The 18,161-nt window shown below is 41.4% G+C and overlaps 1 protein-coding gene across 1 annotated transcript in view; it reads right to left on the minus strand.

Moving 5' to 3' along the window:
- The window catches only part of TNFSF15 (TNF superfamily member 15), a 49,392-nt gene that overhangs the window by 12,774 nt on the left and 18,457 nt on the right, over positions 1–18,161 (minus strand). The window contains exons 2-3 of the mRNA XM_030206822.1: positions 6,957–7,020; positions 5,037–5,084 (exon numbers count right to left, since the gene is read on the minus strand). Coding sequence (XP_030062682.1) covers positions 5,037–5,084; positions 6,957–7,020 — 112 coding nt within the window. The remainder of the gene's footprint in view (positions 1–5,036; positions 5,085–6,956; positions 7,021–18,161) is intronic.

Consider the following 18,161-nt stretch of genomic DNA (forward strand, 5'->3'; position numbering starts at 1 on the left):
TGAGGGTTATTTATGGCTTTGGGGCCTTTTTTACTCATCCCCAGCAAGTTTAGTTTAAAGCCATCTTTATTACTTTAGCTAGTCCATTGCTGAAGACACTCTGTCCCTTCCTTGATAGATGGACACCATCACTGCTCAGTAGCTCTTGGAAAGTCATCCCATGGTCTATGAAACCAAAGCGTTCACATTGGCACCAACCACTCAGCCATATATTTAGCTCCAGGATGCGAGCTTCTCTCATTTTACCTTTACCTTCAACAGGGAGGATCAATGAGACCCAAGGCCATGAAGTCCTGTTTGATATGTTCAGTAGGATACCTAGCAGTATCATTTGTGTCAACATGGATGAGCAGCATAGAAGAGTGGCTAAATGAGTCTAGACAATCTTTCCGCAACATCACGAATCTTGGCACCAGGTAGACAACACACCTCCCTAGAAAACATGTCTGGTCGGCATATAGGTGTCTCAGTATCCCTCAGAAGTGAATCTCCAACCACCACTACCTTTTGCTTCTTATTGGTCACTTTTCCAGTGATGTTGGGAGTTTTGATTGTTGTTTCCTCCTGTTTTGAGATGTTTCTAGCTCTTCTGCTTCTAGGGCTGCAAACCGATTCTTCAGTTCAATAGGAGATGGAGTTGGAGCTGTCCTCTGTCTTCTCAAGATCTTCTCTCCCTTTGTTGGAAGTCCTCAATGTTTCAACATGCATTTCTGTGATGAATTTCTGGTTGTCACAGATGCTTCTTAGTCTTGCCACCTCCTCTCTTAGTTCTTGTACTTTTTCATGAGGGATTCAATGTGAATACATTTATCACATGAAACCAGAATCTTGCCTTTTATCCAAGCATTCTGCCTAGACAGAGGCAGAAGATGTAATAACAGCTGCAATGTTATTGGCTTGTTGTTTCTTTGCCATACTTCAAGTGTAGGAGCTGTTCTTACTTGTGGATAAAGGATATGAAAAATGGCCTATCAAAGTTCCAACCCTATTTTTCCCACTTCTGTTCTGTGGGATATAGAAAGCAGGTAGTTTAGTGTAAGATCTAAGAACTTGTTCTGATTTACTCTGTGGGTGAAATTCAATGTACATCCTTACCTATTAATGAGATATTCATTGATTTAGTTTTCCGTTTCAGGGTACAGGATTTTTTTTTTCTCCTCACCTGATTTAGTGTTTGGTTATAGGCCTAATTCAAGGATAATCTTACAGAGTAGAGACCCTGGATAACCTGATTTCAATCCACGGGTAACAGTTAATTGATAATGGTTTCCTGATTATCTTTCCAATACTGCTACTGCTAACAGTGCCAGAAGGGCCAGCTCTCTATATTGGATATATAAACAGTAGGACTTTGTTCCCTTTTGAAGTGGGGGCAAAAGAAATGCCTGAAGTAAGTTTTGCTTCCCAATTACCGGCGTCGCCACCTAATCTCCACTAAGATTCCGTGGATCCATTCCTTCTAAACACAAAGGAATCCTGTTTAGAAGGAATGGATCCACAGAATCTTAGAGGAGATTAGGTGGCGACGCCAGTAATTAGGAAGCAAAACCGGTGCTGGGCAGACTTCTATGGTTAACGCCCTGATTGTGACTGAATAGATATGGATGGGCTGGAGTGTAAATTTTAAGAGGTTTTGACGTTAGCTTCAGAACTTAGTACAAGAACAGTGCTGGGCAGACCTCTACGGTCTGTGCCCTGAGAATGGCAAGGACAAATCAAACTCGGGTATAAAGCATCACATACCATGTAAAATGAGTTTATCTTGTTGGGCAGACTGGATGGACCGTGCAGGTCTTTATCTTAAGGGAAAGGGAAAGTAAAATATCCTTTTATTAGCGGTATATTGAGTGTAACAAACTAGTGGATATCTTAACAGAGATCCTAAGATGACCGCATAAATAAAAACACAGTTCTATCGTTATGCAGTTCTTCATAGCCGGTTAAATGCAGAATATCGCACTGGCTATAATTTAGTTGACTCCCTATACCTGGAAATTCAATGCCAAAGCCCAGATGTAGCCTGGCATTGTATTTCTGAGTTTAATGCCAGTAGCAATCAGTAAAATACTGATTGTTGCCAGCTGAATTTCAAGCCTACACATTTTTACTGAAGATGAAAGAACAAAAATCCTATGTATTCTGCATCATTCGAGCCATGGAACTAAGCCAGTTTGCCTCCACAATTTTCTGTACCTGACACATCATGAATAAATAAGAAATATTTTGGATGTTTACCGAAGATTGGTCCAGATATTGCACTGAGGCTACCATTTGCCCACAATACTGCTTCCTGGCTGTACCTGACTACCAGGCTAAGAACTCTTATAGAATATGCTTGTTTATTATATTTGCTCTATTGCAAAACAGAATAAATTAGCAAAGTAGAGAAAGGGAGAGAAAACAGAAAGAATTCCTCTCAGGCCCAAGCTAGAACAAACACCCTGCTGTGATACTGCAGAGCCAGTGGTGTGCTGGAGCAGGCTCTCACAGGCTCGCAAGAGCCGGTTGTTAAGTTTTAAAGAATTTTGGGAGCTGGTTCTTAAAGTAGGGCCCTCCATGGCAACTTTAACAACTGGTTCCCAAAATGTGGGCTTGGCCCTCTGCTGAATTCTCTTTTACTTTACTGGTGGGGATGCTGAGCCCTGCCAGCCAAGTAAATAGACTGCTGCTGCTCCCCGCTCTTTGTTTCCAGCTCTGAGCAGCAGGCTGGGACTTCTCAAGCATGTGAAAGAAGTTCCAGCATGCTGCTCAGAGCAAGATGTTGGGAGTGGTGGCAGTCCATTTATTGGCTGCCAGGAAAGGTATGCCTAGTGTGCCCGCACGAAGGGAGGGAGGAGAAAGAGGCAAGTTTTGCTCTTCACCCCCCTCCCCCAGCCACCCCTGGCCCTTCCAACTGCAGAGCCGGCTACGTCCGAAGAAAGAGCCTGTTGTTAAAAATTTACCAGCACACCCCTGCGCAGAGCCCACCTTAGATAGATGGTGAAGCCTATTTTAGGAAGTTCCAAGTTCCCTGAAAAAGCCCCTGCTAAAAGATCTCCAAAGATAATGTACGGTGGGTATGTGTGGCCCCTGTTTCATTCTGATGTATTGAATGTTAAAGTATATTACAAAGCTGGCCAGTACAGGAGGTGCATAGATCATTTATAGAAACATACAACACAACAGCAGAAAAAGTCCACAAGAAAAAAAGAAGGAACTTCCAGGGAGGGCAGAATAGTGAGGGAAAAACCAAAGAGAGTACAAAAAGAAAGAAGTTAATTTTAAAATATCTTTTAACAGTTCACATGCTGGAGCACTCCTTAATGTCTGTATCATTTGCATCACTATTTTTAGAAGCTCACTATCAAACCTGAGTGACGATAGAGGGGCATTTTTGAAAGAAATGTCTAAGTCGGAATTTGGATGTTTTACAAAGGCATCCAAATTTGGAGGCAGGGAGAAGGTCATTTTTGAAAAAAGATGGACGTCCATCTTTTGTTTCAAAAATACCAAGGACGTCCTGTGATTTGGACGTCCTTGTGATTTGGACGGCCTTGTTTTTGGTCCATTTTCGAACAAAAAACGTCCAAATGCAAGATGTCCAAAATAAAGGAGGCATGGCTTAATGGTTAGTAAAGTGGGCTTTGATCCTGGCAATATGGGTTCAAATCCCACTGCTGCTCCTTGAAACTTTGGGCAAGTCAAATACAAAAAGGGCATTTTGGATATAACATCTAAGTCTGAATTTGGAAATTTTTTGTAAAAAAAACAAAATCATAACAGGAAAGGTCATTTTCTACCAAAAAAGTCTATCTTTTCCTTTTGAAAATGCTGTTTGGAAAAATGTTTTGTGATTTGGGGGAGTAAGAGGATGTGATCCCTGAGTCCCTCCAGTGGTCATCTGGTCAATTGGGGCACCTCTTGTGTAGAGTAGAGGAGTAACCTAGTGGTTAATGCAGCAGACCTTGATCCTGGGAAGTGGGCTCAATTCCCACTGCAGCTATTCATTATAAAAACAGGTCTAGCTCAAAACATCTAAATTTTAGTCTTGGACGTCTTTGTTTTGGTCCATTATTGCTGAAAGACGTCCATGTCTTAGGAACGCCCAAGTCCCGCCTTGAACACACCCTTGGCACGCCCCCTTGAGATTTGGACGTCCTTCTGACAGACTGCAGTTGGAGACGTCCAAAATCGGGTTTTGATTATGCAGATTTGGATGTCCCTGGGAGATGGACGTCCATGTATTGATTTATGTCGAAAGATGGTCGTCCATCTCTTTCGAAAATGAGCCTGATAATCATTCGATGACACAACTCCTGACTGTGGCATCTTTGCTGAAACACGGCCGTGTCAAATCTCACCAGTTTTTCACTATCAAGTGTAGTTGGGTTACTATATTATGCACCGTCATTTGTTGTTGGAACTATTAAAAGACATTTAAAAATTAAGTTACTTCTTTTTGAACTCTTTCAGGTTTTTTTTCCCCAGCAGATAATAACCCTCAAACTCAATCTAGAACAGCCTGTTGTAATACTGCAGAACCCCATCCATACTCTTTTATCTACCCTTCCTAAGAATCATCTATGCCTGTCCCATGCTCTGTCTGAAATTCTGCTACTGTTTTTCATTTTCACCCTCTCTCACCACATCAAACCATGGATGTTTCTTTACTCTCTCTCTTTCTTTAACTACTATAAGGGTTTTCCCCAATCAGTTTAGCTGAATAAAACTGTGCTTTCATAGTGCAGAAGGGGAAGTTAAAAAAAAAAACCCTGGCAATCCTTTGCTTTCAGTTTTCTTTGTGTATCTGCACAGAGAATCATCTTTGACTGCTTGCCAATGGAAGAGGAAACTATGCAGGAAAGGATGGAAGTTCTCAATCTGAAATAATTTCAAAGGAGGTTGTTGAAAATCCAAATGAAAAGAAATCTGAACTGTGAGAGCTGATTCTGACCTGCCCGGTAGATACCTGCAGTATTTCAGAGTGAGATTAAAACCACCACAGTAACATGTTTCTAATGAACAGCTGAATTTCTTCCGAGCAGTGCAATCAATACCTGTAAGGTGTGCTCTGGGCTTTTTCTCATTGTCTTCAGTGCTCCGGCCTGTAATAATTAATTTTAAAAATATTAAATGATTCGTATTATAATCAGCAAAACAGGCAGATCTTATTGGCTAGTGGTGGTATGGGAAGGGGGAGATTCTAATTCAGATTCTTATTTAATGTAGGTTTATTACCTACTTCTTTCTACACTTTGCTAAACCGGAGTGAATTAACTGCTTATAATTTCTGCATAAGATCAGCACCATGACTAGAACACAACCAAGCGCGGGGTTAAGCTGTGATGAGAATACACTGTATGGTTTATCATTAACTCTGAAACATCATTTTCATTACCAATTCATCTAGTACTTGTTTGGCTTATATGGCATGCTTGAATTGGAACCGCACGTACTTGGCACTACTAACTCTCTCTTTAAGAGCCCTTCAACTGTAACTACTCCCCTAACAAGGCTCATATATGGTTTTAACCTCCACCTTAACCATATATCATATAGAAACTATATTTATGTGATAATATGCCCGTGTCAACTTATGTATATTGGGAGATCGAGTAGACCTATAAAAGTGAGGTTAACTGAGCACAAATCTAAGATTACGACAAGAAACTGCCAAGCCCCGATTGTAGAACATTGGCTTGAGAAAGGACATAGAATAGAAGATATGCAATGGCGAGTATTGGAACATGTGCATGTGGGCATGGAGGGAGGATCGGTGAAAAAACTTTTGAATTACAGAGAGCAATGGTATATATATTTCTTGAAAACAGTGACACCACAGGGACTTAATGCTGAGTTAGAATGGGCTACCTTAATATAAGGAGCTACCTTAATGTAGTGGGGAATTGTGATTGATCCATCAGACTCAGGGGGTGGAGACATCAATAGGAGAAGGAGAAGCTAAAAGGACAGAGTAGGAAGCCGTCGCCATCTTAGCAGGAGGAAATCCAGAAAGAAAACTTTGCGAGGCTGGTACTAAGAACGGCTAAGGGTAGGTTGGAAGTATGGTTTAGAATAAAATATGGGGTATAGTATGGGGAGACAGCTGGGCATTTGTAAAATACGGGACCTGTGCTGCCTCCTTAAAGACAATGTTTTAATGCACTTATATTTATGTATTTTTTAGGGGAGCCCTTGACACAGCCTTTTAGGGCAAAACATGCATGTCGGGCATTGTTGAACCCCTGGTCTGACCGTTCAGTGCAAGTTAAGTATTGCTTATAAGTAACTTAGAGATTAAAAAGTAAAATGAACAGTTAAATAAGTAAATGAAGAAACAGTTTAATAAAATATTATCGCCAGTGAGGATTTGGGTGCTGTTGAATGTCCAATAAAAGAGTGAAGTTGGTCATGTGCACTGCTGAGGCGATAAAAAACATAAAAAACATATGAATGATTTCTATATGATATATGGTTAAGGTGGAGGTTAAAACCATATATGAGCCTTGTTAGGGGAGTAGTTATGCTTGAATTGGAGCCAGGAGGACAAGGATTGACGAGTGTTCAAGAAATCAGTGCCTGACTGTCTACAAGAAGTGCTCCATTACTGCAGATGTTTGCACTAACAGTGATAACTCTAAAGCCAGCAGTGTAAAATATATGGCTTGAGAACCCTTGCAGGTGCTGGCTTTTTGTGGCTCACCGCCACTGCTGCCTCTTTCTTGCTATGAACCTGGCTATGGCAGTCTTTAGGCTGCTGTCAACAGGCCTGTTCCCACCAGCCTAAAGAGAGCTCTGAATGATTACATGTTCTTTATAATTAGAGATTTGCTCTTAATAGGAAAAATAAGGTTATATGAAAAGGTAATGGGATGGATTATAATAGGAAAATAGGAGATAGTTAATTTTGGTGGACCAAAACCACTAGCAGCTGGTATGAGGATGAATGGAAGATGTTATAGGAAACTGAAACTGACCTGTAGTTTGAGATGAGATTGTAGTTTGAGATGAGATTGACTGAGACAGACTTCCATTTTGAACCTGTACAAATGAGAGAAAAAAATCATGTTCCTCAGACAAAAGCAAATTCTTCATAATACAGCCAGAAAAGCTTTGACCTGGTTCATAGATTATTTTCTACTCATCTGATTGGCGGTACAGAAATTGTGAAAGACTATCTAGACCAGGGTTATTCAACCTCGTTCCTCAAGGGCCACAATCCAGTCAGGTTTTCAGGATTTCCCCAATGAATATGCATGAAATCTATCTGCATGCATTGCCTCCATTTTATGTAAATAGATCATGCATGTCCATTGGGGGCATCCTGAAAACCCGACCTGGCGAGGGCTGAGGTTGGACACCCCTGATCTAGGTCTTCTGCTACTGCTGCATGAGCCCAGCATCAATAATCCTGAGCCTGGCATGTCGGGTATCATTTATGGGAAGTTGTGGAGCAACTATGGGATCCACAGGCATGTTAGTCTTCTCTCACCTAAGCTTTCCCAGCTGACAGGCTAGTTACTAAACTGAGATAGAATATTGCATTTTATTGTAGCTTAATATTCTGTCTCTTATCAGTGCAAGTCTGTCTTCTGGTCTAGTTCTCACCCTTTGGAAAATTGCTAGTGTTCATCCAATCCTAAAGAAACTTCCCTAGACCCGTTAGTTCCATCCAATTTCCAGTGTTTCCTATCAAAGGTCCTTGAGAAGACTGTCTTCTTCTTCTAACTGTCTGACTTTGTGGAAAACTCCTTGGCTCTCCATCCAAAACAATCTGGTTTCAGAACCCACTATAGTACAGAAACAGTTTTAACAGCTCTGACAGGTAAAATTTACTCCCTCCCAGACAAACATAACATTGTACTACCTGTCTCACTGGACATTTCTATTGCCTTTGACCTGGTTAACTAGTCACTTTTTAATTTCTCAGCTCTCTTTTCTCGGGATATCTGGTACAGTATTAGCCTGGTTTTCTTCATTTCTTAGCGGGCATTCTTATAAAGTCCAAACTCTCTCCTCAGTGCATTCTTTCCATCTTCCAGCCTGTGGAGTTCCCCAAGGATCTATTCTCTCTCCTCTTCTGTTCAACCTATTCCTGCGCCCTCTTGCTGCGATCATTCAATCCTCCGGTATTTCCTATCTGTTCTATGCAGATGACATTTTGCTGATCTTTCCTACCAATCTGTTCTCCCTTAATATTGGTCCTCTCCAAGACTGTCTAGCCGCTGTTTCCCATTGGCTGTCTTCCCATAAACATTTTCTAAATAAACAAAAAACAGTACCGTGTTTGGTCACAAGGGGACTGATAAGCCCAAAATCTTACTCTAAACTATTTTGGGACTGTCGTCTAGCCCATTGATTCCTTTCATTAATTAGGTGTTTCACTTGATTCTCAACTCACTTTCTGGCCTCAGATTTCTGCAGTGTGTAAATCTGGTTTTTATATTCTTGAAACGTGTTGCTAAATCGTTGAGTCATAGCTCCCTTACCGTCCTTCTCCTTCTGTCCTCAGTAACCTTAAGTCCCTCCCCTATTTAGCATGTTTTTCCTGCCCCATTTTCTCCTCTGTCTTCTTGCCTGTGTGGTATTCTCATATGTGTGGAATTTTTCATTCCTATCAAATTGCTGTAGTTCTTTTCTTGTGATTCTGCTTTTAATTTTTAGATTGTGAACCACCTTGATCTGTCAGTTAGTGAAGGCGGTATATGAATAATGCAACTGCCAATCACCTTCACAACTGTGTTGTTTTGCTCCTTGGTAGAACCAGGCCACTAATGCAAGACTCAATGCTCCTGAAGAGCCTTCTTCAAGGGACTGGTGCCACACAGTCAAGGCTCCCCAGCTCTGGACCCAATACAAGCCCCACCCACCTTCCCCCAAGACAAGTCTCTCATCCTCCCAAAGTCCCTGAAGATCTCCCACCTTCCAAAACCCAGGTGGTATTGGGTTCAAAATAGCTCATGGTACTAATAAATAGGGGCCAAGGTGCAAAATAAAGAGCCTTCACTTGTGGTCAGGAGAGTAAAGGGTCTTCATTGAGGGTCAGGGGACTTAGGGAGGATGAGGGAATTGTCTGGGGTTTGGGGGTCTTGACTGTAGGTTGGGAGGGGGTCCAGAAGGGGGCAGGGTTTTCATGGATCTTGTATGGGGTAAATTAAGTAACTAGCCCCCTCAACTGGGAAAGCTTAGGTAAGAGAAGACTTACATGCCTGTAGAGCCCTAAGTTGCCCCACATCTTCCCATAAATGGTACTAACATCAAGGCTCAGGATTATTTACTTTGGACTCATGCAGCAGTGTCAGAAGATAGAGGAAGGTGCAACATTGACATCATTTATGTTAATGTTCTGCACACCAGCTAAGTAATAAGAGGGCAACTTTATACCTGGATCCCTAGTTTAAGTAGCAAAACCATGCCTATTTCAAATGTATTCTATAAAGAAAAAAAGATACCTGCTTTTCTTTATAAAATATGGCCAAAAATGCATTTAAGGTGTGATCTCTTAACAGCTAGTCAAGAACTGGGGTAAATGTCCATGCCTATGTACACATATGTAAATTAGGGTAAGGAGGATTATGATATACTGCCTTTCTGTGGTACAATCAAAGTGGTTTACAATTATTATATGCAGGTACTTTCTGTCCCTACTGGGCTCACAATCCAAGTACTGTACATGGGGCATTGGAGGGTTAAGTGACTTTCCCAGGGTCACAAGGAACTGCACTGGAAATCAAATCCACTTCTCCAGGTTGTTATCCCTCTGCACTAACCACTAGGCTACTTCTCCACTTGTGTACTTGCTTGCATCATCCATGCTCCAGTCATTTGCACACCCATGGGGAAAGTATGTGCCATGCAAAAGAAGCACATACTTTTTACACTGTCACCTATGAATTTAAATGACTAAAATACTGACATTTATGCACACTGTTCTTGCCTAAAACCAGGCAACACCTTATAAAATTACTTCCCTGAGTCCTGTCCCAACATTTATTGTGGCTAAGTTCTCAGCCCTCCTACTGGGAAGATTTTGGAAACTCTATTTCTATCAATGGATTCCAGAACACCAACAGACTCATTTTTGAAAGAGATGGATGTCCAAAAAGTTACATAAATCGACATTTGGACGTTCATCTCATAGAGTCGTCCAAATTGGTATAATAGAAACCCGATTTTGGACGTCTTTAATCATGTTTTTTGAGGATGGAAGGGGGTTAGTGACCACTAGGGGAGTAACGGGAGGTCATCCCCAGTTCTCTTCAGTGGTCATCTGGTCATTTCAGGCACCTTTATTTGCCTTATTCATAATAAAAACAGGTCTGGGTGAAAACATCCAAGTTTTAGTCCTAAACGTCTTTGCTTTTTTCCATTATGGCTCAAAGACGTCCAAGTCTTAGGAACGCTCAAGTCCTGCCTCGATCATGCCTCCGATACGCCCCTTTGAGATTTGGACATCCTTGCGACGGGCTCAGAAGTCCGTCGCAAGGATGTCCAAATCTCAAAGGGGCGTATCGGAGGCATGATCGAGGCAGGACTTGAGCGTTCCTAAGACTTGGACGTCTTTGAGCCATAATGGAAAAAAGCAAAGACGTTTAGGACTAAAACTTGGATGTTTTCACCCAGACCTGTTTTTATTATGAATAAGGCAAATAAAGGTGCCTGAAACGACCAGATGACCACTGAAGAGAACTGGGGATGACCTCCCGTTACTCCCCTAGTGGTCACTAACCCCCTTCCATCCTCAAAAAACATGATTAAAAATATTACTTGCCAGCCTCAGATGTCATACTCAGGTCCATGACAGCGCATGCAGGTCCCTGGAGTAGTTTAGTAGTAGGTGCAGTGCACTTCAGACAGGTGGACCCAGGCCCACAACCCCCCCCCCCCCACCTGTTACATTTGTGGTGGAAACAGCGAGCCCTCCAAAACGAACCAGAAACACTCTGTACCCACATATAGGTGCCCCCTTCACCCGTAAGGGCTATGGTAGTGGTGTACAGTTGGGGTAGTGGGTTTTGGGGGGGCTCAACAGACAAGGTAAGGGAGCTGTGTACCTGGGATTAGTTTATGAAGTCCACTGCAGTGCCTCCTAGAGTGCCCGACTGCTGTCCTGGCATGTCAGGGGGACCAGTATACTAAAAATACTGGCTCCTCCCATGTCCAAATGGCTTGAATTTGAACGTTTTAGACTTGGACGTCTTTGGCTTCGAAAATGGCTGAAAATCAAAGACGCCCAAATCAAAGAACTTCCAAATCCAAGGATGTTTAAGGTATTTTTGAACACAAAGATGGACGTCCATCTTTTTTTGAAAATTACCTTTTTCCCACCTCCGAATTTGGACATTCTACAAAGACATCCAAATTCCAACTTAGACATTTCTTTCAAAAATGGCCCTCCAAATCTCCTAACATAGTAAAGAAGATTAGTGGGTAGCAATGCTTTTTTTCCACTTGGGTTCGCCCAACAATTAGACAAGACTAGGGCTAGGGTAGTAATTTCTTGGGGTCAAGAAAGAGCAGCTGTAGTCAAAGCAAAACAATAAAACAATGAGACTTCCTGGGTAATATGTTAAAATTCAACACCAATAAATTACTGTGGTTTGGTGCCCTAATGTTCAGGTTCTTAGTTCCATAATGCAGCCTTCAGAGATTTCCTTTCCCATTGAGGATAAATCTAGGGTTTTGGGTGTTATTCTTGATTTTTCTTTGACCTTTGAATTTCAAAATAGTCATTTATGGTAGAAAACGTTTTTTAGATTGAGGCAGTTGAGCTTAATAAGGGCTTATTTTGATCAAACTACTTTTGCGTTATTGGTCCAGATGTTAATTCTTTTTCACCCAGACTATCTTCTAAGCTGTTTAAAAAGCTTCAACTTATCCCAAACACTTCTGCTTGGTTAATTTACAGGTTAAATAACTTTTATAGAGGTTTTTTTTTACTAAGGCGCACTCATGTTTTTTATTTCTTATTTTATTTATAATTTTACATTTATTGAACAACATAAATGTAATGGAAATACAAGAAATTGTTTTAAAAAATAAAAAAAAATTAGAATGGAAATTACACAATTACTTTGTCCACAAATAAAGATCCAGATACTAGGTAAACAGAAGGAAATTAATTATCCATAAGCGTGAAGAGCAAGTTTTATCCTGCAAGCCAACTTTACAGCATATTACTTTCTTTGGGGTTCAACTAAGGAGTATTAACACTTTGCTATTATAAATTGTTGCAGTTTTAAGGGGTCAAAGAATATATAGTTGTTCGATTGAAGGGATACTAAGCATCTACAAGGAAATTTCAGTTTAAAAACTGCACCCAGGTTGAGAAGTATTACCCTATATTGCAAGAATTCTCTCCTCCTCCTCTGCGTGTCCCTCGCCAAGTCAGGGAAAATTTGAACTCTCAAACCCAGAAAGACTGCATTAACATGTTGGAAATAAATCTTAAAGATATTGTTCCTGTCCATTTCAAAGGCAAAAGTAGCCAGCAGAGTGGTCCGTTCCGTCATTACATCCAAGGAACTCTCTAAAAATTCAGTTAAGTTTAACTGCGGGTTTTGCGGTTGTTGTTCATTTAAGTTGTTTGTAACTCCTGTTATGTACTGAGCCTTAACAATGGGTGGAAAGCCATCCACTGGTAGACCCAGCACGTCACCAAAATATTTCCTTAACATCTTCACTGCTGGAATCAATGGAGACTTGGGGAAATTTATAAACCGCAAATTATTCCTTCGGAATTGATTATCAAGGAATTCAATTTTACGTGCCTGAATTTCCTTGTCTTTAATTAAGTTAGTCGTAATGTTCTTGAGTTTAGCGACTTCTCCTTCCAACAATGCTGTTTTATCCGATTGTTCTTGAATTTTAACAATCAAAGTTTGGGAAATTTGTTTAACCTCCACAATCTCTTCTTTAAGAGAGTTTGTTACCATTTTAAGGGAAGTGTTTAGTTCTTGAATTGAGTCCCAGAGCACTTCTAATGTGACAATAGCCGGTCTTACCGCTATCCCGCTACCGTCTGGGGTGCCTCCTCGATCTGAGAGCGATTCCCTCAGCTCTCCCTCTGTTGTTCCGATCGGGGTAGAGAAGCCGACAGGTCCTCCCAACTGAACAGGTAGGGGCTGCATATTAGCTTCCTCTATCCGGTTCCTCTCCGTCGGCGTCTGAACACCTCCTGGTGGCGGGGGGGCTGTTCCTGCGGAGGGGCTCAACGTCACCTCCTCTATGCTCTGACCCGTTTCCACGGGTCTCATCGAAGCAGGAACTTGCACTTCGAGCGGCCTCATCCCGAAGGCATCTAATGTGGTCTGACGAACAGCGGGACCTGTAGCAAGGTTCGGGGAGGCTTGAGCCTTTGCTTTCCCCTTTTCCCCATTCTTCAAACTAACAATGGGGAAATTCTGACGTTTCGCCACCGCAACCCCTCGGAGACGAGAAAACGCCCACACAGCTCAGATCGCCATCTTGGATCGTCTGACGCCTCCGCACTCATGTTTTTAGCGCATGCTAAACTTTAGAGTCGCCCATAGGAATGCATTGGCGTCTCTAACATTTAGTGCACGCCTATTTGTAGCGCATGCTAAAAACATGAGTGCGCCTTAGTAAAAGGCCCCCATAGTTTATCATCATTTTTAACTAAATTGCATTTATTCCTTAGCTCTTCCAGGTAATTTATAGGATTTCCTTGGAGTTGTTGATCAATGTTTTCAGAGATTTTAGTTGTTCGTCTTGGCTACAGGCCTTTCTTTTTCTTTATTTAAGAGGAATTCATTTAAAAAATATTTGTAATGCTTTGTTTTCTTATGCAGTAGTTTCTTTGTGGAATTCCTTTCCATCTTCTTTGAGGTTAGAAACTTCTTATCTGGTCTTTTGAAAGAAGTTGAAAACTTTTTTATTTGACAACTGATATGAAGTTAATTTCTTTTATTAGTTTGTATATTTTAAGTTGTCTCTGTTGTTGATTTTTCTTCAATTGTAAACTGTGGTGAACCTGTATGGTTATATGGCGGTGTATAAACAACACATTGGCAATGATAATAGATCCTGACAGCCACACAAACTAAAGAAAGTATCATTACATACCTGAAACTGCATTTTTATAGGATGTATGTGTGATCATGATTGTTGAGTTTTTATCACAGTATTGAGGAGAGGGGGCACCAGACTAGGGCCTTCAAAGTCAACTGAGGGGGATGTAATGCTGAAAGGTTGCCTAGTGCAGTGGCCTGAGATCCTGGGGAACTGTGTTTAAGCCTTACTGCAGTTCCCTGTGACCCTGGGCAGTCAATAACCCTCCATTGCCCCTGGTACAATGTGAGCCCACTACGAACAGAGAAATAATGAGTGGCGTGGAATGGGTATACGTGAATCGCTTGTTTACACTTCCCAAAAATACTAGGACTATGAGGGATGCAATGAAGCTACAAAGTAGTACATTTAAAATGAATCAGAGAAAATATTTCTTCACTTGTGTAATTAAACTCTGGAATTCATGCCAGAGAATGTAGTAAAAGCAGTTAGCTTAGCGGGGTTTAAAAAAAGGTTTGGATGCCTTCCTAAAGAAAAAGTCCATAGAACATTATTAAAATGGACTTGGGGGAAAACAACTGCTTATTTCTAGGATAAGCAGCATAAAATGTATTATATGTTTTTGGGAACTTATCAGGTACTTGTGACCTGGATTGGCCACTGCTGGAAACATGATGCTGGGCTTGATGGACCTTCAGTCTGTCCCAGTATGGCAATAGTTACGTACTTATGTACCTCCATATAATCCCCCAGATTCTATAAACAGTGACTAAAGTTGTGTGCACAAATCAGTGTGTGTAGCCGATTTACACACAGAACTTAATTGCTTAACAAGCCAATCAGCACCAATTGGCTGCAAATATCAAATTAGTGGTGCTAATTGGCCATAATTAGGATTTATACGCAGATCATATTCTATAATGAACAGTGTATGTGAATCCTAACATGTATAATTGGGGGGGGGGGGCATGGCTTGGGGCATTTTCTGGGGGGGGTTCCAAAACTTTATGCACGTAAAAACAGAATTCAGCAGAACCATGCCTAGTTTAAGTATGGCATTTATACCACCTTTTAGCAGGCATAATTGCTGGTGCCTAACGTTAGGTGCAGTTTATGCCCTATGCGCTATTCTATATATAGAATAGCACTCAGTGCGTAAAATTGTTGGCACCGATTTGTAGGTGCCACATATAGAATTTACCCCAATATGTACAGTGCTGCACACGTCTAGTACAACTATACAAATGATTAGTAGTAGAAGTAAAAGTACTAGTGCACCCACTAACTTGCACCAGCTCTGCTCAGGTCTGATGTACTAAGTTTTTTTTTCACAGGAGAAAAGTCGGTAAATCGAGCCCTAAATGTAGAATTTTGAGGCAGAATTCTCCAGTAATATTAAGTATTGGGCTTTGTGCTAGTTTCCAAAGAGAAAGCATTTAAGTATTCTTGCTCTTGAACTTGCCACTGTAATTTGTACCTGCTTTTACTTTTCCCCCCAGTGAACACAGCACAGGTAAATTTGAAAACGGAAGTCTCCTTCCTTGGCCTGAGTGCATCCCTGGGAGAGTCTCTTGTACGTGACTAACAATCTGCAATAAAATGCAGGTTCTCCGAGCCACTTGGAAGAAGCACAATCATTACACAACTAAGTTTGTTCTCATAAACAAATGTTGGATTCCAATTCGTGTGCTTACCACATCTCCTCTACTGTGAAGAATTCTGCAAGGTGGTCTAATTCAATTTTTCTAATATTCAAACACCGTCAACAGAGGGGATGTATACATCAGTCAAAAAGTCTGAAAATAGTGTCAGAATCAATCAAGCTTTGTATCAGTTTTCTTCTTCAATAAAAGTATTGGGTATTTTATTAGATTCCAAACTATCTTTTGATTTACACATTAATACCTTAATACATACAGCTTTTCTAACAATGCGTAACCTTTGAAGGTTATGTAAATATTTTCATCAAGATTTTTTTTGTTTGATAATACAATCTTTGATTCTGAGTATGCTGGATTATTGTAACATCATTTATTTGGGTGTTTCAAAAAAATTACTTAAGCGATTGCAGACCATCCAGAACACTGCACTTCATTTATTTTTTGAAAAAGTCGGATAGTATATCTCAGTTTTTCATAAAGAGTCATTGGTTACCGGTACATGCTAGAATATTTCATTTTTACTGTTTGAATTATAAACCAGCTGATTTTCGAAAGAGAAGGGTGGCCATATTCTGACCCAAATCGGGAGATGGCCGCCCTTCTCCCGTGGGCACCCAAATCAGTATAATCGAAAGCCGATTTTGGGCGCCCCTAACTGTAGTCCGTCGCGGAGACTAACAAAATTCCCGGGGGCGTGTCGGAACGGTAGCGAAGGCGGGACTGGAGCATGCCGGGCGTGCTTAAGAGATGGCCGCCCTCAGCCAATAATCGAAAAAAGAAGGGCGGCCGTAGCGAAAATTTGGTCCGCTTTTTTTGGACCCTTTTTTTTTATGACCAAGTCCCAAAAAAGTGCCCGAACTGTCCAGATGACCACCGGAGGGAATCGGGGATGACCTCCCCTGACTCCCCCAGTGGTCACTAACCCCCTCCCACAAAAAAAAAAACAACTTTAAAAACTTTTTTGCCAGCCTGTATGCCAGCCTCAAATGTCATACCCAGCTCCATCACAGCAGTATGCAGGTCCCTGGAGCAGTTTTTAGTGGGTGCAGTGCACTTCAGGCAGGTGGACCCAGGCCCCCCCCCCCACCTGTAAATGGGTGGTAAATGGGAGCCCTCCAACCCCCCCCCCAACCCACTGTACCCACATCTATCTGCCCCCTTTCACCCATAAGTACTATGGTAATGGTGTAGAGTTGTGGGGAGTGGGTTTTGAGGAGGATTGGGGGGGGGGCTTAGCACCCAAGGTAAGGGAGCTATGCACCTGGGAGGTATTTTAATGTTTTGTTTTTATTTTTAAAAGTGCCCCCTAGGGTGCCCGGTTGGTGTCCTGGCATGTGAGGGGGACCAGTGCTATACGAATCCTGGCCCCTCCCACGACCGAATGCCTTGGATGTGTTCGTTTTTGAGATGGCCACCTTCGATTTCCATTATCGGCGAAAACCGAGGCCGGCCATCTCAAATCTGCCCAAATCCTAGGCATTTGGCCGGCCCCAACCGTATTATCGAAAGAAAAGATGGCCGCCCATCTTTTTCGATAATACGATTGGGATCGCCCACCCTAGCCCCACCCCAGCTCCGCCCCCTAGCTCCACCCCATTGATAAGATTATTCCATTTTTAGAAAATTTTTTATTTATGCAATTTCAAATAAAGACAAATGAAGCTAAACTTGTACAACTTGTACAAAAAAAACTGATTGAAATAATAAGCCCAATGCTATCATGAACCCCCCCCCTCCCCAGAAATTCAGTTCAAGTGCACTACAATTAGTAGTTCCAATTCTCATAACTGTCACGTCTGTGGCCGTGACCACCCTCAGCCTTACCTTCTTTCTGGGGGTCAGCAGCTCTGCTGGCTTCTGTCTGTGTTTGTGTTAGTCTTGTCTCTGTTCTGGCCGGCCCCAACTGTATTATTGAAAGAAAAGATGGCCGCCCATCTTTTTCGATAATACGATTGGGATCGCCCCTTCTTGTAGCTGTTCCCAGAGATGGGCGCCCTTAGAGATTGGCAGCCCCTTTCGATTATGCCCCTCAAAGTGATCTATGGATTAACTCCTTTATATCAGTTGAGTCATTTTGATTTGTCTCAAAACTTTATTTTCTTTCCCGTCATTAAAGACTGTTAAAAGATATAGATTATTGGATGCTCTTTTCAAGTGGCCCGTCTTAGTATCAAAGTTCAATCCTTTCTATTTACCATTTCAAATTATTTTCAATTTTGGAAAAATATAAAAACTTATCTTTTTAATGAATTTGTTCTGAAATCTAATAATTAGCTTTGGTTTATACTCTGTGTTAATTTTTACATTGTAAATTCCTGGATATGTCCAGCTTCTTGTAGTGGGATCTGTTACATTGTTAATGTTAATGATTTGGCCCTTATGCCACCTTGCATTTCACATTTAGGGTCCCAAAGTGAATGTACTATTAAAATTATATCATTATTAACTGGTACAGCTTAGAGGTCTTGACAATTCTTATTCGGTCTGCAA

The sequence above is a fragment of the Microcaecilia unicolor genome, chromosome 6 (genome assembly GCF_901765095.1).
Source record: "Microcaecilia unicolor chromosome 6, aMicUni1.1, whole genome shotgun sequence".
Classification (NCBI taxonomy): domain Eukaryota; kingdom Metazoa; phylum Chordata; class Amphibia; order Gymnophiona; family Siphonopidae; genus Microcaecilia; species Microcaecilia unicolor.